This window comes from Thalassophryne amazonica, chromosome 8 (genome assembly GCF_902500255.1).
Source record: "Thalassophryne amazonica chromosome 8, fThaAma1.1, whole genome shotgun sequence".
NCBI lineage: Eukaryota > Metazoa > Chordata > Actinopteri > Batrachoidiformes > Batrachoididae > Thalassophryne > Thalassophryne amazonica.
This window is the reverse complement of record NC_047110.1, coordinates 39126305-39150629: the sequence shown is the minus strand read 5'-3', so window position 1 is coordinate 39150629 and position 24325 is coordinate 39126305. Positions and strand designations below refer to the sequence as shown.

At 40.7% G+C, this 24325-nt stretch overlaps 1 protein-coding gene across 2 annotated transcripts in view; it reads right to left on the bottom strand.

The window, feature by feature from the left end:
* The window catches only part of fbln1 (fibulin 1), a 119390-nt gene that overhangs the window by 73598 nt on the left and 21467 nt on the right, over positions 1–24325 (bottom strand). For both annotated transcript variants that reach the window (XM_034176028.1, XM_034176029.1), the window contains exons 3-8: positions 17181–17310; positions 10746–10896; positions 9147–9212; positions 8925–9011; positions 3936–4073; positions 3668–3805 (exon numbers count right to left, since the gene is read on the bottom strand). In XM_034176028.1, the coding sequence (XP_034031919.1) occupies positions 3668–3805; positions 3936–4073; positions 8925–9011; positions 9147–9212; positions 10746–10896; positions 17181–17310 (710 nt within the window). The remainder of the gene's footprint in view (positions 1–3667; positions 3806–3935; positions 4074–8924; positions 9012–9146; positions 9213–10745; positions 10897–17180; positions 17311–24325) is intronic.

The window sequence follows — 24325 nt, the reverse complement described above, 5'->3', positions numbered from 1 at the left end:
GAATGACCCATACTGTAGAGTGTATGGACTCCTGATATACATACACTGCTGTACACATACTATAGCTTGACAGTACTTGTATCCTTGTGTAAACGGTCAGCACTGAATGTACACTTACTTGCACATACTGAAATCACTGATCATTGACCCTTTCTGATTTGTGCTCAAAGGGAAATGTACAAGGAAATGAACACTGGATTGGTTCGCAGCTGAGTGTGAAGCGGCTGAAATGAGGATTAGCACCTCTACGAGGTCTGTGATAAAACTAACGTACCTTTTAATTTTTTTCAAAAACTATATGGATTTGAATCACGTGCGATTACATCAGACAACCTTGAACCCTCGTGCGCATGCGTGAGTTTTTTCACGCCTGTCGGTTACGTCATTCGCCTGTGGGCTGGCTTTTATGTGAGGAGTGGTCCACCCCTCCCGTCGGAATCTCTTTGTCTGAGAACTTCCTGAGAGACTGACGCTTTGCTTGATCAAAATTTTTTCCAAAACTGTGAGGCACATCGAAGTGGACATCATTCGAGAAATTCAGCTGGTTTTCTGTGAAAATTTTAACGGCTGATGAGAGATTATGGACTGTTGCTGTCGCTTTAAGGACTGCCCACAGAGCGGGACGTCGCGACGTGCCCTGAGCCACCGCTGTCTGCCTGTTTCGAGCTGAAAGCTTCCAAATTTAAGCCTCTGTTGACCCAGGACGTCATGAGAGAACAGAGAACTTTCAGAAGAGGTCGGGATCAGCAGTTTATCCGGACATTCCACTGTTAAAGGAGATTTTATTAATGAAAGACGTGCAGACGGGTTCGCGCGTCGGGACGCAGTCGGCGCGGTGCGGTGGCACAGGAAAAACACCTCTGTGTTGATAACCATTTGTAAAAACCAGGCGGCTTTTGATGGTTTTCAGTTGAGTGAGTATCTGAGAAACTGTTTAACAGCTGGACATGTTCCAACTTGTCCTTAAGGCTTCCAACGGAGGTGTTTTTCCTGTGGCGGCGCACGGCGCCGGCTGTGTCCCGACGCGCAGACCTGTCCGCACTTTCTTTCATTACAAACTCTCCTTTAACAGTGGAATGTCCGGATAAACTGCTGATCCCGACCTCTTCTGAAAGTTCTCTGTTCTCTCACGACGTCCTGGGTCAACAGAGGCTTAAATTTGGAAGCTTTCAGCTCGAAACAGGCAGACAGCGGCGGCTGAGGGCGCGTTGCGACATCCCGCTCCATGGGCAGTCCTTAAAGCGACAGCAATAGTCCATAATCTCTCATCAGCTGTTAAAATTTTCACAGAAAACCAGCTGAATTTCTCAAATGATGTCCACTTCGATGTGCCTCACAGTTTTTGAAAAAATTTTGATCAAGCAAAGCGTCAGTCTCTCAGGAAGTTCTCAGACAAAGAGATTCCGACGGGAGGGGTGGACCACTCCTCACTCAAAGCCAGCCCACAGGCGAATGACGTAACCGACAGGCGTGAAAAAATTCTCGCATGCCCACGAGGGTTCAAGCTTGTCTGATGTAATCGCACGTGATTCAAATCCATATAGTTTTTGAAAAAAATAAAAAGGTGCAATACTTTTCTAACAGACCTCGTAAATCTGAGGCCATGGTTCTCAGCAAGAAACTGATGGATTACCTACTTCGGGTAGGGAATGAGGTCTTGCCCCAAGTCAAGGAGTTCAAGTACCTCAGGGTGTTGTTCATGAGTGACGGGACAATGGAGTGTGAGATTGGCCAGAGAATCAGCGCAGGAGAGACGGTGTTGCATTCGGTCTACCGTACCGTACCACCTTTTTTGCAGCCCAATTTCAATTAAATCCTTCATAGTGACAGAGAACTTTAATCCCTGCATATTTGAATCTAATAGCCAACTGGCCCCTGTGTGTGTGTATGCGTGTGTATGGTTTTGATCATGGTGAAATGGGGGAGAGCTGACATTTGCCATTTGTATTTTGCCATATGTATTTTTGGGTCAAGGATCAATGTCGCAAAACCGGAAAGTTGATAGGACTCATATTTTTCAAGAAATTAGGGATATTAGGTAACAACAGTGAACAATGGACATTGATAATTAAATTCTGGATTTTCTATATATTAAAAACCAAGTGACCTCTGTGTACATGTATGCATACATGCGGTGTGTGCATGTGTGCGTGATTTTATTTAGTAAGTACATAATATAATTGTAAATACATTAAAAATACATGGATGATGCAAGAAAGTGAAAGCACTTTTTCCATTGTGGTCCATTTAAAAATCATATGACAAAATAGAAGTAATAATAAAATAAAATAAAACAATAATAATAATAATAATAATAATAATAATAATAGTGTGTAACATTATGATAACAAGAACCTAAACAATTTACAAATACATTAAGACAATAAAATAACATTAAAAAACTACTTAATTAACAGGAAATAAAAGAGTTGAGTTCTTCCTCTAAAATTGTTGAGGTCTAAGGTCTAAGGTTCTATAAACATTCCGGACACACACACACCATTCCAACTCATTGTAGAAACTTAGCATAATTTATTACCACCCCTAAAAAAATTCAGTTACCAATTTTATAAACTGCCCAACTTAGACCCTGTGCATTCCCATGGCCAACACACTAGTATTTGAATATAAAACAATGTTTAAATTATTTTAATGAAAAAAATAGCACATGAAGGGAAAAATACAAATCTGAAACCATAACACAGTATTTTCTTCTGTTTACATTTGCACCAGTATTCCTTCATTGCATTGAATTTGATTAATGCTCTGGCCATAGGATTAGCATTGCCAGTTTTTTGTTTTTTGTGTAGTCTATTGAAATGTGAGATTTTGGAAGGTCGATGCTGCAGCTGTTTTTTCAATGTATATAATCACACACAAATATGCAATATCACAGCTGCATTAATAATCCTATTCCACAAAACAAACTCCCTGTTTCATCCCAAATAGCAAATTGGAAGCATCATAGTAACTCCTTGATCCATCTTTTGTCAAGTCTTGAACAAGCTTGGTATATATAGTAGTTACGAGCATCATCTGCACCACTTTTGAAATCGGGGGTGAAATTTTTGAGGCGTTCAAAAATGTCATCCTGATTCACCAAATCAGCATCATTACGTGGTCACTTCTGGGTGTTCATAGTCTTAACCGCTTCAGTGACATTCATACATCTTTACACAGGGTAGTCCCAGTGAGTACATCTCTTGGAACTGGTTTGTGTTCCATCGGGGGAAATTTTGAAGCAAAAAAGCAATTGTTGCTCTTCTCACTGAGAATGCAGCAAGGCACAACTTTAGAATTGTTTTCAAGCAGGTCACCAGGTAATGCACTTTATAAGCCAGCTTGTTGCCAGATCTGCACTTATAATACAGCCCGATAGGAGGCATGCCGGATTTTGCACTTTTTCTGGATTGTCAGGGATTGTAATAGAATGGTGCCCCTGTGGAATAAGGGAATTTCAGAGGAGGAATAAAATGCTCTCCAAAAATCTCCAAGTCCAAAAATTGGAAGCTAGAGCTTTATTGTGTTCATCTGGACAAAACTAAATTCTTGAAGACTTACCTATGAAGTTACCAAAACTATACATTTGAAACAACTTGTTGATGTAGTACTAACAATTATACTACAGTACTGACAAATGTACACTTATATGGATCACAGTACTCACCAATGCAGTTACCCAGAGCATCCTGGATAAAGCCGGCACTACACCTGACCCTGGGAAGACAACGGAATGACCCCTGGGTGTTTTGACACTCAAAGTCTGGGACACAGTTATGGATACCAGTCTCACATTCATCAATATCTGACAGAAAAACACACAGAGCAGAGTAGTTATTGAACATTTCATTCAACACCAAACATGAATCAAATGCTGAGTGTGCACAGACAGCATTTATGTGCGTCTCTCAACAGCACAGGGTAGTATCGCTGACCTTTGCAATGGTTGGTGTCAGTGAGTTCGTAGCCAGTCCCACAGCTGGTCTCTCTCTGGCAACGGAAAGAGCCAAGAGTATTGATGCAACGCTCTCCTGTCCGACAGTTACTGCTCCCCAGCAGACACTCGTTGATGTCTGAGAAAGTACAGGAGAGGAAATGACAACACTGCCAGCTGCTGGTAATATATGTTATTACTTCTGCCAAGGAGGCCAGGTTCACACAAATGCAAGACCACTATTTATCATCAGGATTACTTAAAAACAAACAACATTGGGCATAGTGGCCACCAGAACTCTGATTAGCAATAAGGCTTGATAAACAAAAGGCCTATTTTACATATTATATTATTTTACATTTTATAAATGTTAATTATGGGGGTTGGAACATGGCTGTTGGCCACCATTATTGGGCACTTTTCACATTCCTTATGTAAACCTGTGTTTCCCATTTTTTGAACTGTTAATATACTTTTTAAGTCAGTATATGTGCCATACAGCTTCATGACAGCTTCTCTCTTTGTATAAGTTAAGGTGCAGCTGTAGGTTCCGCCCTACATGCATAAGGAAAGAAAGAAAAAAAACACCTATTAGACAGGACAAGAAGCATCTAGCGACGAGTTCTGGCTGCACCTGAGCACGGTTCTTTTTCTTTTTTTGGCTGCTCCCTTGAGGGGTCACCACAGCAGATTCAGCTGCTCCCATGAGGGGTTGCCACAGAAGATAAATCGTTTCCATCTCACCGTGTCCTCTGTAACTTCCTCTGTCACACCAGCCATCTGCATGTCCTCCCTCAGCACATCCATAAACTTCCTCTTTGGCCTCCTCTCCTCCTGCCTGATGGCTCCATTCTCAGCATCCTTCTCCCTATATACCAGAGGTCTCAAACCAATTCCAGAAAGGGCCAAGAGGGTGCCCCAACCCCAGGCCTGGCTCCAGGGTGGGGCCCCGGCTCCGCCATACCGGGTGACGTCTCGGTCCTTGATTTTTTACTGGTCATGAAGGTTCTGAATTGCCCTTAGTCTGACCCGTCACCTCGGACCTGTTTGCCTTGGGAGACCCTACAAGGGGCACAAAGCCCCCGACAACATAGCTCCTAGGATCATCCGGGTACGCAAACTCCCCCACCATGATAAGGTGGCAGCTAGAGGGGGAGCAGTACTTTTTTTTTCAGTACTTTTTTCAGTACTTTTCCAGTTGTCCAAAATAGCTTCTCCTCCACCCAGTGCCTCTCTCACCAGCTTACTGAATTTCACAGTTTTCCTCCTTCAGCTTCCACCATCTGATCTGTTGTTGAGCTCTCACTCTCTTCTTCTTCTTTACCACCTCTAATGTCATCCTAGAAACCACCATCCTATGCTATCTAGCTGCACTTTCTCCTGCCACCACCTTATAGTCTCCAGTTTCTTTTATCTAGCATCTCCTACAAAGAATGTAGTCCACCTGTGTGCACCTTCCTCCGCTCTTATATGTCAGCCTGTGCTCCTTCCTTTTCTTAAGGGCACCTTCACACATAGTACGAATAAGTACAAATCAGGGCGAATCACAGCGGAACAGCTCGTATGAGCGAACCACGAAAACATCAAGCTTACGGGCAGGTGCGAATGAACTCACTGTGAGCACACAGGGGGAACACAGTGGGCCTTATGTATCAATGTTGCATACGGTGATATTTGAGCGTATATGGGGTGTACGCCAAAACGGCTGCGCTACTTGGCATTTATCAATGTGGTCGTTGGCGTACGCTGCGCTGAAAATATACACCAGGTCGAGAGGTGGCGTAAATTATACACCAAAATGAACCAGCGCTGGAATCCACATAAAAATGAAGATGATCAACATGATAAACAGTGCCATTATACAAATCAATGCATATGTTACATAAATAACACTTTCCTGATTATACTACATAATAATCAATACAAATCCCGCTGTTGCTACAGCGCTGACAGAAAGGAAAGCGCTGCTCGCCTTTTTCTCCAGACGTCGAGCCTGGAGCCAGAGCAGCGCTGAGCTTAACTTCATGTGGTGTGATCATTTTAGACAATGAAATTGATAATAACAACTGTAGTTTCGTCATTCCCTTAATTCGCCCATGCTGCAACCAGGTTTTGTCGTCTCCATTCGGTTGTCACAATAAAATAAATACAGAAATAATTTAAAAAATAAAGAAATCTGACAGATTAGGCGTGTCTTATTAATTGAGAGAGCAAATATCCACATGTCAAGAAATATTGACATGTGAAAAGAGAATACAGTGGTCCCTCGCTATAACACCGTTCACCTGTCGTGGCCTCGGAGTCTCGCGGAGTATTTAGTCCAATTTTGCATGCCTTTTTTTTTTTTTTACAGTGTTCTGTGTTCTGCGTATCTGTTTATAAGAATCTTGTTGCCCAGAAGAGAAAAGAGCACCAACAACTACTCATAACTGTGTTTGTCACTCGGAAACAGACACCTGCTGCAGCGAGATGTGAGTGGGAAAAGGCGCGGCGTCAGGACGCAGAGTCCTGATCTGTGAAATACTGGTGAGTCACTATTAATAATTTCTTATGTGTCCGACCTCGTTCGTTGATCGTTAAAATTAATTCGTTAGTTCTAAATGCCATCATAATTATTTATAGGAAAACGTTCTATTTTTATTTCTCAAACAAATGTTTGGGCCTGAAAACAGTTTGGTATTATTTTCCTACTAAGGTTTGAACTTTGAGAGTGTTTACACATGACAGAAAAGTGAGAAAATGTTCATGCCTGATTGAGAAAGTGTATAAACTGTGTAGTGAGGGGTTTTACAGCTTTGAAACGTCTATAATAATTGTAAAAAATAACGCTGACTACGTCGCGGTTTCGCGTATTACGGGCTATTTTTTAGAACTAACTCCAGCGATTAATGAGGGACCACTGTAACACTTTATTGATTATATACTACAAAACAATTGATACGACAGCTGCTTTTGATACTCTATTGGCACGCGTCGTGATTGGTGGAGTTCTTTTTCATTGCCGTCTTCCCGGCTTCCATGTTGTAAAATGAGGGTGTGTCTGAAGCGGAGTCTGAATATTCATGGGCGTGTTTATTATAATTACGATCGTTTCCGCCCGCTGCATTTATCAAGATCACGTCAGGCGTACGCCAGAAATGGGCAGGTGCGCACTGCTTGATACATGTCACGGTGACTTTGGTGTATTTCAAGTTTACGCCGTAAATTTACGCCACAAGTGCGCAACATTGATACATGAGGCCCAGTGTGAGCAGCTGGAGCATGTGTAACCACATTGTGCCGCTGCTGTGAGAAAAAAAAGAAAATTACACGCCACCCACAGGATTCAAACCTGAAATTTACAAAGGCTCTGATTGCCAGCCTGAAACTTTACCATTGTGCTACCATCGCTGGCCTGTAAATGGTGCGGAAAAATGTCTGAAATCAACAAGGACATGGACGAGGTGCGCTGTGTGCGGCCGCTGCAGCCCGGCAAAAGGCGAAAGATTTTTTATGTATTTCCACATGAGGACACCAGGCAGAGACATGCGCCTCATACAGGAATGTTGTAAGTTCATGTCCTTCAAAACACAGTGCGTGTTCTCCAGCTGGGACGTCCAGGAGTAGAGATCACAACAGCAGTGGCTGTGGGCGGACACGGCCCCGTCCGTTCAGTGACCAGTTCAACATGTCACTCTATGTTATGTGGTCACTCATTTTCATTATTTATTATGTAATTGCGCATGTAGGTATTGTCGGAATTATTTATATTACTGTCCTGGCGGTGGTTTCTGTGTTTTTAATGTGTGCACTGAGTCGTCATCCAGCTGTCAGTGTGCTGCGATCAGCTGACAGTCCCCTCCCCGTGCTGTGTGCACTCAGACTTGGCTGTCCGGCCCACATGTGATCAGATGTGTAAATACATATAAGCATTTTATGCAAGTGTGCCCCCCACCCCCCAGCACACCACATGTGTTGGAGGTAGTGGGGAGGGTGGGCACAACACACGTGCCCCCCCCCCCACTACCCAGTAGTAGCCCAATTTCCACCAGCACCCTGTTGGGCAACAGTGCTGGTGGTGGTCGTTGTTAACCTGGACCTCAACCGATCCAGTATGAAAATTCGATTTGTACTCGGCATGGTGATTTTGACTTGTTTTATGCCAGATGCCCTTCCTGATGCAACCCTACTCAATTATCTGGGCTTGGGACCAGCACTCAGCATATACTGGCTGCACACCCCATGTGGCTGAGTTGTCTGACCACAGTTGATTGATTGACTGATTTCTATTCATATAAAATGTAAACATGTGTAAAATAATACAGTAAAAAATGTATTAAATAGACATGGATAGATAAATGTACTGGGTAACACAAAAAAGCATAAGTGCTTGTTTCCATTGTGGCCCAACAATGTCAAACTCAGGAGTGGTGGAATCATGAATTGAACTTTGATTTCATTCACAACTTCAGGATGTCAAGGGCATGGACAGGTATTTACATGGAGATATTTGCACACTGACTGCCACCTGTGCAGATTTGTGACAATTGTCAATCAAGAGTGACATCAAAGCCGCATGAGTTCTGATATGACCCTTCAGACTGAGGTCGCATTGCAAAAAGTCGATTCAGGACAATACACATACGTGGCCCAAAAGGAAACTGTAAAAAAAAAAAAACTAAAGAAATCTGATTCCATGTGACTTGTGCTGTTCACGCTGTCATGAAAAAATCAGATATGAGTCACATATGAGCACAAAATCAGATTTGGGCCATATCTGACCTGAAGTCTGAATATAGTTTTAGTTTTATGGACACTTTGCAGACCCAGTCACTGGCTCACTGACTTGCTGATTCACAGACTGATGCCATTAATCCCATGCTTTCCATGCAAATTGCAGGGGGAGAAAGAGATTTTTTTCCCTCCCCTTTCTTTGTGAGTTCAAGTCAAGTTATAACATGCTAAACCATAAAACAAATACAAGATTCTCATAAGGAAACAAGCTGCTTACCATAACAGTTCTTTCTGTCTGGTTTCAGTTTATAGCCGCTGAAGCAGGCACATGTTCCGTTACCCAAACACTGCTGAGCACAACTCCCTGAAAATAATAATTAATGACTGTAATCAAAAGATCATATCAGTTCACATTCACAGACTGTTGTTTATCAGAATCAAAATTACATGGCTTTTATTAATCCAGAAGGAACTTGCTTAATGTTTTATAATACTGTACCTTTGCACTGATCATTCAATAAAGGATTATCTTCTTTATCATCAGAGGATTTCTGGTTATTTATAGCTGGGTAAGAGAAAATCACAAGATATGAGACCTTCCAATGTTTTAAGGAGTGACAAATAAGTGATCTGTCAATTACTCCACTGATTATACAGACAAGTCAGTGGGTTAGCTTGTCATTATGCACGGCAAATTTAGTCATTCTGAAGCTGTAACCAGGAAAATGTGTGGCACTGAGTTAAAGAAGTGAAATGGTGTCAAAGTTGAAGTTACAGCATGTAAAATAAGTATTGAACAAGTCACCATTTTTTTTTTCAGAAAATATATTTCTAAAGGTGCTATTGACATGAATTTTCACCAGATGATGGAAACAACCCAAGTAATCCACACATGCAAAGAAACCAAAACAAATAAGTACAGATAATAAATTATGAGTAATAAAATGGAATGACACAGGGAAATTTATTACAGAAATTATAAAAGCCTTTGTTGGTAATGACAGTTACCAGTTACCGTTGCGGCCACTGGACACACAAGGTCCACACTGTCCCAAGGTCCTTACAGACACTATCTCCTTATGCTATAAGCCAATGTGAGTCTCTATGACGAGACTGTGCAATCACTTATATTTAAGAGATTTATCTGACGTTTTGTTAATTTGACAGAAATGTGCATGTGCACTGTTTATCTGACCCTGATTTGTTTTTGTTTTGTTTTTTGCTCTGTATACAAAATAAATAAATAGATAGATAAATAATTCTGAAACATTGTTAAAGTATTTTGGCACACATTTAATTCTGCAATTGTCACTGAAATTTTTCATGTAAAAAATTTTGAGATTATATTTGCAAAGATAAATATAAATGAGACATAAATGTTCAGAATCAATAAAAGAAACTTGGATTCTTGTGCCCTGTTGTTTTTAATGATGTATTTAGGAGAGAATGGGTGGTGGGCGGGTGGAAATAAGTTTTATTTGACATTTATTTATATATACATTTCTTTCATATAATGTCTATGATCAGCACTCTGAATTCCTATCAGCTGCAAAGATTATGTCATATTGAGTCATACTGTCGCAGCAAAAACTAAAAGTAATAACCACAAGGGAAATACAGAAAAAAGGGAAAACAAACAACAACAAAAAAACAGAAAAAACTAATAAAAAATTCAAAAGGAGAGAGAAAACAAAAGCAGCCACCACGAGAAAAAAAAGAAAAAAAAATGGAAAATAAAGAACAAGAAAAAGAAAAGACAAAGAAAAGAAATAAATATGGTAAAAATAAGACAGAAAACAAGGGGGGAAAAAAAATCAAAGGAATAACCACATGAATCCAGTAGGGGGAGCACAGACCTAAGGGTGACCACAGATCAACTGTGCAGCCGACATACATTTCCTGAAATATTAAACCTTAAATTAACGCTTTATCCCTCTTTTATTCAAATTACAATTCATCACAGTGAGGCACATTTTTACTCATTTTTTTTTCTTTTTGTCTCAGGTGAGGCTCATAACTAACTTTGCTACAGATGGAAAAACCTAAATATTTAGTCTGCTGCATTCCACTCATGCAACCCACGTCAAGAGTGTCTTACCTACTGTCGGCAAGGTCTGGTTGTCTGACGTTCCATCCGTGCAGCAGGTCCGGGACACGAGACCACACTGGTAGCCCACAGACAGGCTGTGATCACACGGCAAGCCCTGCTCCCGTGTTTCCTTACCCAGGAGACAGCAGTCACAGCACACCTGAGGAATAAAATACAACAGAAACTTCCATATTCACAAATCTAATTACTCCAATAACAAATCATTTCAAAGCCAGACTCCCTACTCAGCTCCTAGTGAACTTCTACATAAGCACAATAGAGTGCATCCTCTGCTAAAGTGCTACAATGTGACACTCCAACTGCACAGCAGAGAACCGGAGAGACTTGGCTTAGATAATTAAAAATTGCACAGAGGATCGTGGGTACCAATTACCTAGATTTGTATGAGGGCCATTAATATCATCGTGTACCCCACCCAATTTCAATTCAGTTTATTTAACTTATATAGCACCAAATTACAACAAAGTTGCCTCAAGGTGCTTCACGTGAGTAAGGCCTTACCAACCTCGAGAGCAAGCACACAGGTGACAGTGGTAAGGAAAAACCCCCTCTGGTGATGTTCAGGAAGAAACCTCAAGCAGACCAGACTGAGAGGGGTGACCCACCGCTTAGGCCATTCTAACATAAAGGTTTACAATACAGAACACAACACAACAATTGATGAGAGTCCATGCAGGCGTCCAGTCTACCATGGGGTGGGGGTTTAGGGAGGGGAGTCATCAATTGTGAGTTAACTACGGACAATCCTGCGCTTAATCTCTATTAAAATTTTTAATTGATTGACAACACTACTTTATATCACAAGTATGTTTTTAAACTTTTATCTGTCATATTTGCAGATAACAGAATTAATTCAATCAAGTATCCTGAACATTCACCAAAGTCTAACAACAGCACTGGTCAGGGTGGCAGAGAAGCTGGAAAATAGATGTACCAAGTCGGAGTTATGTGCCACCTATCGGTACCATTTTTTAAAAATTTTTATCTCTCATTGAACCAAGCAGAGGGATTTCAGAAGAGTGGGTGTATGTGTGATGTAAACATCTAAAATAATAAACTAGCAGCTACAGACACAACTGGAAGTCCTTGACTCTACCCAATGACACTAGGCTTCAGTCCAGTCTTGGATGTCACTGGGAGCAAAGTATGCTGCTCATCTTCAACAATCTGAAGATACAAGGAAGACTGTTGATATATGTCACACACTTCCCTCCTTTTCTCACTGTCTCCATTGTTGGTAGCCACAGTTCAGGATGATGTATGCAGTGGTCTGCTAGGCATATCCACCATCCATACAGGTTGACATTCCTAATGCTGTGTTCCCATCTACCACCTATCACCCTGCAGAGTGTTTTGGCCCACAGAGGGATGCAACTCAAGTGTAACAAGTGTCACATGAGGCATTCCCAAAGATATGATTGCCATACCATATTCATTGTATGTAGTGCACTACAGGCCATTGTGCTCCTGACGTTCAGTTCTGTCTCTACACAGGCAACATGAGACTCAAGGTATTTAAAGTTTTCTGTAACCTCAAGGTTTGTGCCATTGCCAGTTTTAACCTGTGTATCTTTAGTGTTGAAGACCACGAGTCTTGATTTTGTGGCATTTAACTTTAGGCCAAATTTCCCATATCCTGATTCCAAGGCCAGAAGCAATTTTCAGACTTTTGTCGCCATGTCAGATGTTAAAGCCATATAATAGGGAACCGCAGTCTCGTTTGTGGGCCGGCGCTAAACGGTTAAAATATGACGCATATGACATCATTTCTCTACTTCCGAGGATGGAAACACTGCATTTTCTCTGAGACTGTGGGCAAATTACACAGCAAACAAAGTGAAAATACAAAGAAAAAGTGACGATGTGGTGGAAAGTGGACATATGTTGCGGTTTGTTTATGACCCAGAGCTCAAACGTGTCCAGGTGATCATGTAGGCGAGAGAACGTAGCTCCTATGCTTAGCTGTGTAGACTAATACTTACTGACACGGCGTCTCCCATTCGCCTCGTCTTGTTTTCTCCACTGGGAACTGAAAAAAACTGCACTTTTTGTGACTGCTTTGGTGATTGCAACCAAAAAAAAAAAAAACGCTACGCCAGAGCGGCTGTCTCATAATTGGTCAAATCCCACGATATCACACAGGCTTCAAACGAGACTGCAGTGCCCTATTGGCAAAGTCCAGGTCTGTCATCATGACAGGGCCAACTTTCTGACTTCTTCTTGGGACTAGTGTGAATTCCAGCTCTACTTCTTTGCCGTTGATCTCCTATCTAAGGGCAAAATCCATTGCTATAATAAAGGGGATCAATGTTTCTCCTCAAAGCATCCTAACCAAGATCTAGAAATAGGGAGCTTCTGAATCGGATGGCTCATCAAGAGATACGTAGAAGCACTCCAGGTTATGTTCCATCCATTTGACTGTATTTTCATCTGTGAATTTATCAATTCTTTCATCCACAAGTCAGTATGGACTGTAAGCAACAGCCCTAAACTACTGAACACAAATGGCTGAAATTTGACAGGTTTCTCATTTGTCTCGAATAACAAGTGAAAAGGAGAACACTGTGTGCATATTTTTTCTCAAATTGTGGCCATTGATTCCCCTTCCATAAGTTTACAGCAGGCTTATTGAATGTGTTTTACAGTAAAATAATTTGCACTCAAAACACAGTAAAGTGCTTTATTGTTAAAAGATAAAATTGGGAATCAAACAGTGGTGGGCACAGCTAACCAGAACGTTAGCTTCGATAACTGGTAATGAGCTAACTGAAAAGTTATCGTTTTTAACACTAAACGGTCTAAAAACTTATCGGAAGCTACAGATAACCGATAACTTTCAATTTTGCCTCAAATACACACTCAGCTACTAAGAAGCAGATTTTGATTTTAATCACCGCCAAAGCTTCTAACAGAAGCAATAGCAAATGGCAAAGAGACAGCACTTCAATCTTTGTGCGCTCTGCCCCCTACTATAGGAAAGCATTGTTTACCCAGACAGGACACAGTGGTCCTTCGATGAGGCAGAGGTCTTGAAATGGAAAGCAGGTTTGAATTATGGTTTTGCTTTATAAATAAAATTCTTCTGAATAGAATAACTACATTAATGTAAACTCTTAAAATGTACAAAGTGATATATAACACATATCTGTTAATTTTAAAATAATGCACTAATTCTGAAGATTTGAACATTAACACATAGATGCCCAGAGGGGATTATGGGTAAACTAAGCCTCCGCTCATACTGATTGGTTGATTCATTCGTTCTATGTAAAAACCAACACAAGTGAATAAATGTAACATGTTGGTGTTTACAAATAAATGTACTTTTGTAAAATATGTCATTTTTTCATTTGTACAAAAAAAGAAATAAATTTTCAAGATCCCGCTAGACAGCGCCTAAGCGCACGAGACAAGGTTTCTTTCAATAACAAGAACTGTCAAAAAACTTTTGCGTGTGTGGTTGGAAATGTGTGGCGATAGGAATCGCCATTTGAATGCTTGAATAATGATGTCAGTTACACAAAGAAATCAAATAATAGTGAAAACATGTTCGGTGTCATAACACATCAAACAGTCGCTCCGTGAGGTGTCATAACACCCGATCAGTTACCGGCTCGGTGCGGTGTTATAACAGATCAATCAGTTGCTTCGTGTGGTGTCATAACATCAAGCCTGGTTCACATGGCAAGATAATTAGGCTGATATCGGACCCGATCTTCCCCTTCCGACAATCTTAAGGACGCCCCGACAATCATGATGATGCTAAATATAATCTTATCAGATATTCCTGCCATGTGTGGTGCGTTAAGAAGGATGTAAGGAGCTAAATGTGATATGCAGCCAATCAGAAAGCGAGGTGTCTGACCTGGGAATGTTCATGCGTGAAATCTGTTCGTGTGTGTTGTTTTTACCATGTGGCTAACACCACACACTGTACAACTAAACCTGTCAGAGCTATGATTTTTTATCTCCATGTATGTGGTCTCTCAGGTTTTGGAAACCTACAAATAATTTTAAAATCCTGCATTCGACAACACTGTGATATAACCAGTCACCAGGAGATGGCAGTGTTCTATGCATTTTGATGCCGGTTATATCACGCGGCCTGAATCACAATTTAACAGACTTTTTGGCTTTTGGGGGAAGCAACCTGGGCATCTTCTGGCATTTTTACATAAAACAAATACAATAGCAATGTCTATAAACCCAGAAAATATATTCACGAGAGTTTTAGGCACAATATACAAAGCGTTTAATGCTGTTGTCCATGTGGAGCCTGATCAGAGTGTCTCAAATGCATTTCTTCTGTCTTAAACTTTTACCCAGAATGCACTGCGCACACACCATGTCCACACTAAAACCTTTAAAATTAGTCCAATACTTTAAAACTAAAACATATATCTGATATTTTCACTTATAAAACTTCAGACGTGACGTTAATTTAAATAACTTGTCCGAAATTAGGTTGGTTAAAATTTTAACCATAAGTTAAAACTGTATGCCTCAGGATGACTTAGGTGATATTGCCAGCATATCACTATGTGGTCAAAAGAAATGAGCTATTTTCCTTTTCTATGACCAGTTCTCCTTTGCCTGCAGAGGACAGAGCGGTTTATTCTAGAACTAGCTCTTCTCTGTTTGTAGAGGATAGAACTGTGCATCTACTACAAAAAGCTATGTCTACAAAAATGTTAGCGGACTAAAAGTATCGGACCAAAACTTATCGGAAGATCATAGGTCCGATGATGGTTTTCAAAGTTATCTGAAACGCTAATCTGATAATGAAAACATTATCTTCGCTAATTAGCGGTTAGCGGATTAGTAGAACTGTGCCCACCACTGGAATCAAACTAACATTAGCAAGCTATTGGGGAAATAAGACATAAGCTCATGTTAAAGTTGAAAAAGAGCAGCTCAAAAAAACCTCTCACCGTAGAACATGTGCATGTCCCACAGAATACCGGATGGCTCATTAGGCATGTCACAGAGAATACAAGAACTCATGAAATTCAGCGACATACAAAAGTCAACCATCATACCTTAACAGCAATTACACCAATTGATGTGACCAATCTTACTGAGTTCAAATGAATGACACAGACTTCTGTTCACCCACCCTGTAAGTAAACCTTTTCTCTTTGCTGACATAAACTGAGCACATTTACAGGATGAACTTCAAGCTGCACTACATGGCAGATCAAGTAAAGACATGCTGTCCCATCAGCAATTATCTCATCCTGACAAGAAAAATGTACCGACTTGCACCCTCTTTCCAATTTTTTAGGGATATTTATCTTCTTGATGTGCTGCTGCCACGATATGAAAAACCGTAGCCCACAGAGAGATGGACTGAAAAGTGTAAATAGAAAGAACAGCTGAAAAATGTCTGACTGTGAGTCTGCAGAAGATTCCACAGATGGAGAGAAATTACTGTATAATCTACTTAAAAGTAACACATTCCACTAGTCCATGACAGCCATTTACAGACTGTACACAATAATTTAACTCTCTTTCTCTCAGCTTGATCACGTTTATTTTTATTTTATTTATTTATTTTTGCAGAGCAGTTTTAAGTAAAATCTCACCTCATTTCTAGGAAATTTACTATCTAAGTCTGTGGATTTGTGCATAAGCGCTGTTTTGAGTCATTTGTAATAGATGCTTTTCTTAATTTTCATCACCCTCAGCCAATTGCAAGCCATCTCAATGCTTCCAACCTTTGAGGGGTGCAAACATTAATGTAATTATCATATATGCAAACTGAGCTTGCTGAGCTAGTTTGTGAGCAAATAACATACTGTGTTAATACGTATGTGTTTATTGGGTAAATGCGAAGCTGCTATCAAGTAACCAAGTTCACAATCCTTTTGTAAGATTAAATATTTATAGATGTTTTGTGTGCGAAGTACAAGAATCGGGACAAACTCTGATTTTTCGCACTCCCGAAACTGACCACCATTTCCGAAAGGGTGCTTCACATTTCTGGTATTGGAACAGGACTCTAAATCTGATGTCTGAGCTGCATAGCAAATTATTTCAATTTGGTCAAATTACTTTATAATAAATGATTTTGGGCTAGTATTAGGATACGATTTAGGGTTTATTTTTTTCTGAAATGCATACAAAGCTTTGTGCTCTTCTAGATGTTATATGTCATTGCAAATTTTCACTGTGGTTCAGGACCAATTCTGGAATGTTTTCAGTTTGCAAAGTGGACAGAAAATCTGTAATGATCAGCTGCATATTGAGAACACAATATCAGTGGCCTACCACAGCTGTAGTCTCACCCATTCTGCTAGAACATGCTGATAAATTCTGCATCGCCAATTACTACCATGGTGGCCCTCTCACCCTCCTGTTTGCAGGATGTGCAGTTAGAAGCATGCAAATTCTAATCATGACTATGTGCAAACACAAACGCACCTTTGTAGTCTTGTTCTCACAGGTGTTGGTAAAGAGAGACTCACAGGCTCCCTGGTATTTGGCCATGTTGATACCAGTGGTGCACATGTTGTCCTCGAGCACTGTAACACAGCACTGCTCTTGCACTATCCTGTCAGCAAGAAAAACCACAGAAACAGGTCATACATTTATTCTCAACTCTATCAACACCATCGTCAGTGGAAAACAGCACTTGCATGAAGTGCACTCCATAAACTCAGCCTCAGGCAAACCTGATGCAGCTCTCACAGCTGTCACACTAAAGATGAGTTGCTGAGTTAGCCAAATGTTTGTTTTGAAATGCTGACATCACAGGACTTAAAGACAGCTGAGCTGCACTTCAAGAGGCCATTGTCTATTGCTAAAAATCTGAGTTAAACATAAGTACCTAAGTCAACGTAAGTACCTTGTGCTGTGCTGACCCAGAGGTCGGCACAGCAGATCCGCGATGGATCTGCGTGTTGATTTAGCACAAGTTTTACACCGGATGCCCTTCCTGACGCAATTCCATCTTACATGGAGAAAGGACAGGGATGGACTTGAAGCTCTGGAAACAAACACACTAACTGCTTAACTGCTAACGCACCTCATGCAGGATAAAGGCCCAGTCACACAGCACGCTGCGATAGCTGAACGAAGGAAAAACGTAAAAAACTGTTGAACAGGTGGACGAATGATCCTGCACCTTTCCCATCACCGAAAAGCCTGCTAATCAAGACTGCAAAAAGGAACGGAACAAAACTGAAACTAACAGAATCAAAACAAAAAATTCACAATGATGTGACCAACAGCGGGTATGAGACCAAGCACAGCAAGCCCTGTCCGCATGTCTGCAGTACTTGCAGGGGTGGGATTTGGTTGTCTTGACAACAGGTGAGATGTTTTGTCTTCACAACAACAACGTGTGTGCACACGCAGGCCAGCCACAAACGGTTGGAGCGTGCATAAATAGTTAAAGTAGTTGATAAAATGTTCTTATTGCTATTGTTTCTGTATGATAATATTGCTTTTCATCCCACACATGGACAAGTCATCAGCGATACAAGGATGTTACGTGCAACTCATCGTAGCTTTAGTTATTGATACGTTCAGATATTGTCAACGTAACATTACATCAGACTTGGGAGGTTGGACGAAACTGGACGACAGTCACACATAGGGTTATGTATTGAATACCGGTTCCTGTTAAGAATCAGTAAGAAATTATTCAATCCACTGACATCAATAGCCTTTTTGTCAAACGGTTCTCTTATTGCAGACCTGTTGCTTCTGCAGTGGGTCTGCTTGAAGCAATGAAGCAACGAAGCAGCGCTGCGACCCACGGCTTCGCTGGTTCTCTGATTTGCTGCTTTTCAGAAGCGGCAGGTTCACAATTTCTTTAACTCCACTTCAAAGCCATTTAAAGATGTCAGTCGTAAGTAACCTTTGTGCAGATTAAAGTCACTACCTGGATTCTTGTCTTGGTTGCAGGGAAGAAACGAGAATCGCAATGGTTCTCTTACAGCATTAACTTTAATTAAATGTATTTTGTCAATTAATCTGTCAATTATTTTTTGATTAATCAATTAATCTAGCTTTTTAATTAGTATGGTAATTGTTTTCTGATAAATCAATTATCCTTTAGTTAATTTCCCACTAAATCATAACCATAAATTCAATCAATAACTCAACCAAAATATTTTGTCAAAAAAGTATCTAGTTTCCAGTTTTTACGATTAGCTGTATTAGGGGAAACCCAGGCACGGTGAATCAGTAGCTATATCTGCAAAACTACAAATATATTTGCAGCAGTTATGTCATATTTTGTATGCATAAAGACATCCTCCTTATAAATTACTGTTTTGTTTTTGGATACATTAAGGGCAAAATTAAGTGGCAAGGGAAGTGTTTTTTCCTATCAAAAGTACATTTTGTGGCTGTCTTTGTATTTATTTCTAACAACAGAGGAAAGGTGGCCCAAAAAATTGTTATTAGTTAGAAGACTACCCTGTCCGACTGATGAGCATGTGTTATGACTTCTCCAGGCTCCATCAGCTATTTGATAACATGACTCATGTGTGTCACATGCACCTGGGGCACAGTGAATCAGTCTAGAAAGGGATTTACTAAGGCCCAGTATCAAGTGGATGACAAATATTACTTGTTGAAGCTTAAACATTTACAACCCCAATTCCAATGAAGTTGGGATGTTATGTAAAATGTAAATAAAAACAGAATACAATAATTTGCAAATTCTCTTCAACCTATATTCAATTGAATACACCACAAAGACAAGATATTTAATGTTCAAACTGATACACTTTATTGTTTTTGTGCAAATATTTGCTCATTTTGAAAATGGGTGCCTGCAACACGTTTCAAAAAAGCTGGGACAGTGGTATGTTTACCACTGTGTTACATCACCTTTCCATCTAACAACACTCAATAAGCATTTGAGAACTGAGGACACTAATTGTTGAAGCTTTGTAGGTGGAATTCTTTCCCATTCTTGCTTGATGTACAACTTCAGTTGTTCAACAGTCTGGGGTCTCCATTTTCGTATTTTGCGCTTCATAATGCGCCACACATTTTCAATGGGTGACAGGTCTGGACTGCAAGCAGGCCAGTCTAGTACCCGCACTCTTTTACTATGAAGCCACGCTGTTGTAACATGTGCAGAATGTGGCTTGGCATTGTCTTGCTGAAATAAGCAGGGATGTCCCTGAAAAAGACTTTGCTTGGATGGCAGCATGTGTTGCTCCAAATCCTGGATGTACCTTTCAGCATTGATGGTGCCATCATAGATGTGTAAGTTGCCCATGCCATGGGCACTAACACACCTCCATACCATCACAGATGCTGGCTTTTGAACTTTGCGCTGGTAACAATCTAGGCGGTCTTTCTCCTCTTTTGTCCGGAGGACACAATGTCCATAATTTGCAAAAGCAATGTGAAATGTGGACTCATCAGACCACAGCACACTTTTCCACTTTCTGTCTGTTCATTTCAAATGAGCTCAGGGCCAGAGAAGGTGGCGGCATTTCTGGATATTGTTGATGTATGGCTTAACTTGCATTTGTAGATGTAGTGACGAACTGACAATTAACTTTTAACTGACAATGGTTTTGTGAAGTGTCCCTGAGCGCACACGGGAAGATCCTTTACACAATGATGTCGGTTTTTAATGCAATGTCGCCTGAGGGATCGACAGTCATGGGCATTCAATGTTGGTTTACGGCCTTGCCACTTGCGTGTAGAAAGTTCTCCAGATTCTCTAAATCTTCTGATTATATTATGGACAGTAGATGATGGAATCCCTAAATTCCTTGCAATTGAACATTGAGAAACATAGTTCTTAAACTGTTGGACTATTTTTTCACACAGTTGTTCAACAAAGTGGTGATCCTCACCCCATCTTTGCTTGTGAACAGCTATGCCTTTTGGGGATGCTCCTTTTATACCCATTCGTGACACTCACCTGTTTCCAATTAACCTGTTCACCTGTGGAATGTTCCAAATAGGTGTTCTTTGAGCATTCATCAACTTTCCCAGTCTTTTGTTGCCACTGTCCCAGCTTTTTTGAAATGTGTTGCAGGCATCCATTTCAAAATGAGCAAATATTTGCACAAAAACAAAAAAGTCTATCAGTTTGAACATTAAATATCTTGTCTTTGTGGTGTATTTAACTGAATATAGGTTGAAGAGGATTTGCAAATCATTGTATTCTGTTTTTATTTACATTTCACACAACATCCCAAATTCATTGAAATTGGGGTTGTAAATAACACAGCCTTATAAACAATAACTTGCTGTATTAAATCCACAACAGCATGACCTAAACCTATGCATAATGTTGTTATGCTGCCACAAAACAACATTTCTGATCCACTGTCCCCAGGCTTCCCCTATAATTAACTTCGAAAAGAGTCGGGATGTTGCAAGTCAGAAGTTGGACTTGTTTCCGGTGGGCTGCACCTTGTCACCAATCCTGTTTGTGATATTCATGGACAGGATATCGAGGTGTAGTCGGAGGAGGAGGGTCTCCAGTTTGGTGGGCTCAGGGTCTCATCACTGCTTTTTGCAGATGATGTGGTCCTGTTGGCTTCATCGGCCAGTGTGGAGTTTCAGTGGAGTTTGATTTTGACATGTGAGTAATATATACGAGGGCTGTCAATAAAGTATAGGTCCTTTTTATTTTTTTCAAAAACTATATGGATTTCATTCATATGTTTTTACGTCAGACATGCTTGAACCCTCGTGCGCATGCGTGAGTTTTTTAATGAAAGACGTGCGGACGGGTCCGCGCATCGGGATGCAGCCGGTGCGGTGCCACGGCACAGGAAAAACACCTCCGTGTTGATAACCATTTGTAAAATCCAGGCAGCTTTTGATGGCTTTCAGTGGAGTGAGTATATGAGAAATTGTTTAACAGCTGGACATGTTCCAACTTGTCCTTAACGGTTCCAACAGAGGTGTTTTTCCTGTGGCGGAGCGTCGCAGCGGCTGCGAGCCGACGCTGCAATCCGTCCGCACGTCTTTTATTAAAAAAAATCTCCTTTAACAGTGGAATATCCGGATAAAATGCTGAAAATGACTTCTTCTGAAACTTCTCTGTTCTCTCACGACGTCCTGGATCAATAGAGCCTGAAATGTGGAGGTTTTCAGCTTGAAACAGGCTGACAACAGCGCCTGAGAGCGCTGCGCGACGTCTCGCACCGTGGGAAGTCCTTAAAGCGACAGTATCACCTCAAAATCTCTCATCAGCCGTTAAAATTTTCACCGAAAACCAGCTTAATTTTTCGAACCGTGTCCACTTCGATGTGTCTCACAGGTTTAGAAAAAATTTTGATCAAACAAAGCGCCAGTCTCTCAGCAACTTCTCAGACAAAGGAATTCCGATGAGGGGCTGGACGACTCCTCCCACAAGGAGTGCTCACAGGCGACTGACGTCACCGACAGGCGTGGAAAAACTCACGCATGCGCACGAGGGTTCAAGCATGTCTGACGTAAAAACATATGAATGAAATCCATATAGTTTTTGAAAAAAATAAAAAGGACCTATACTTTATTGACAGCCCTCGTAAAAGGATCAGGCACAGGCCGTTCTTATGAACGCATTATTATCCAAGCATCAGATTGTCTTTCAATTTCTCTGAAGTGTCTCTGTTACTGTAGTCCAATCAGTTAAGAGTGGGTGACTGAATCTTTGTGTTGCTGCTATTTTGTGAGACAGAAAACAGAAACCTCCTCACCTCTATCCTGTTTCCATTTCCAATAAGCCTCTTTATCAGCTCTTACCAGAAATCTCTTTCCACATAAACTAGATCTCAATTTCACGTCAGAAAGCACACCTCCTCCGCAGACCCTTTTAAGGCCATGCTCATGCTCCTGTTTTTGCTCCCCTACCCCCCCACCCCCCGTTCTTTCTCCCTTGCTTTTTTTTTGTGGTGCCTGAAGAAATCATTCCGAGATTCTGCTATTGCATCTCTCCATCCTCCCCTCATGTCACATTTCACCTCAAAAGTATTTCCTGAGTTTTGAAAGAGCCCCTCTTTTCTGATCCTACTAACTGTTATCCACCATCCTGGTCCCCCACAAACCCCTGTCCTTTTTTCTCCTCTCCTCACACTATAATTTAGGCAAATTTGGAATAATTGGTGTGGCTTTGGTGAATGTGTTTGCCATCAGTGTTCACAGGAGCAGATCTCTCTGGCTTATGGGCTCAACCTGAGGTGTTACACCTTATAGGGTTACCAGCATAGCTACTATTATCTCATAACTATTAGTGTTTCCTGCTCGCACATGAAGTGAATAATGCAACTGGAGTTTTATTGGGGAAAGGTAAAGTGATCTCACACTGTGGACCTACAGACATTTGCGCCATACATGGTACAAATGTCAGTATAACAGAAATTCTGTTATACTGCAACAAAGAGCAAGGAAAGCAAGTTTGAAATCCTGACAAGTATTCTACCAGCCCTCTTTAGCTTTGCAGTGTGTTACAGTCATCCCCAAGCCCAATTCATTCAACAGCAACTGGATAGTTTCTGTCAACTTTAGATTGTCTGTGCTGTTCTGCAGGGTTGTATTTAGGTTGAATTCAGAATTTTGTTATGGATTACATCACCATGTCCATATCCAATACAGTTCTAAACCACAAGTGTGATCAATAACAATCATTTCTCCAAAATCTGATGTGGAAATGAAAGTTATGCTCCAACCCCAGGTTCAGGTAATAGCAACATGTATTCTGTAACATGTACAGTGTATTGCTTGGAGAAATGTGCCACTAGATTTTCTCCTATGGTGATCATTTAATGTAATGTTCTTTTTACAAATGAGCACCATTGTACTGTAAATTCTAATATGTCAAGTTCCCTGGGGGGAAAAAAGGTTTGGAACAGTTTGCCTCACTTTATCCCTCAGTAAATGCACATGTTATGTATAGATAGATCTATAAGTAGTTGTGCAGTGATATAATCTTTGTAATAGTGCCTCTGTACACCACCACAATGGAGCTGAAATGAAATGAACTCTCAACGTTAATTCAAGGAATTTAACAAAAATATTGCATTAATCACCAGTTAGGAATTACTGCTATGTGTGTACATATTGCACTTCTTTCATTGTAACAACCCATAAATATTAGGGCAAACTAAATTTATAAATTATTTCAAAAACAAATCATCACTTTTAAAGGCAGTTTTCTTGACACAGGTCAGGTATGAATACATGACCATTTCCAAACCACTGAATATGTCATGGACTTCACTGACATCAATTATTAGCTAATACAAATAGTATGGTACTCTATGGTAAATCTGTCTGGAGGAGGCAGTTCTCATAAACTGTGTAACTGTCCAAATACTTTTTGGTCCTACACAGTTCCCAAGTAAATTAAACTCAGTTATAAAAAAAAAAAGCTGAATAGTTTTACAACACGTGACATGACACCAGAGGGTCTTCAGTTTGGTGGGCTCAGGTTCTCATCACTGCTTTCTGCATATGATGTGGTCCTGTTTGCTTCATCGGCTTGTGACCTCCAGCACTCACTGTAACGGTTCACAGCCAAGTGTGAAGCAGATGAGATGAGGATCAGTACCTCTAAATCTGAGGCCATGGTTCTAATGATGAAACCAATGGATTGC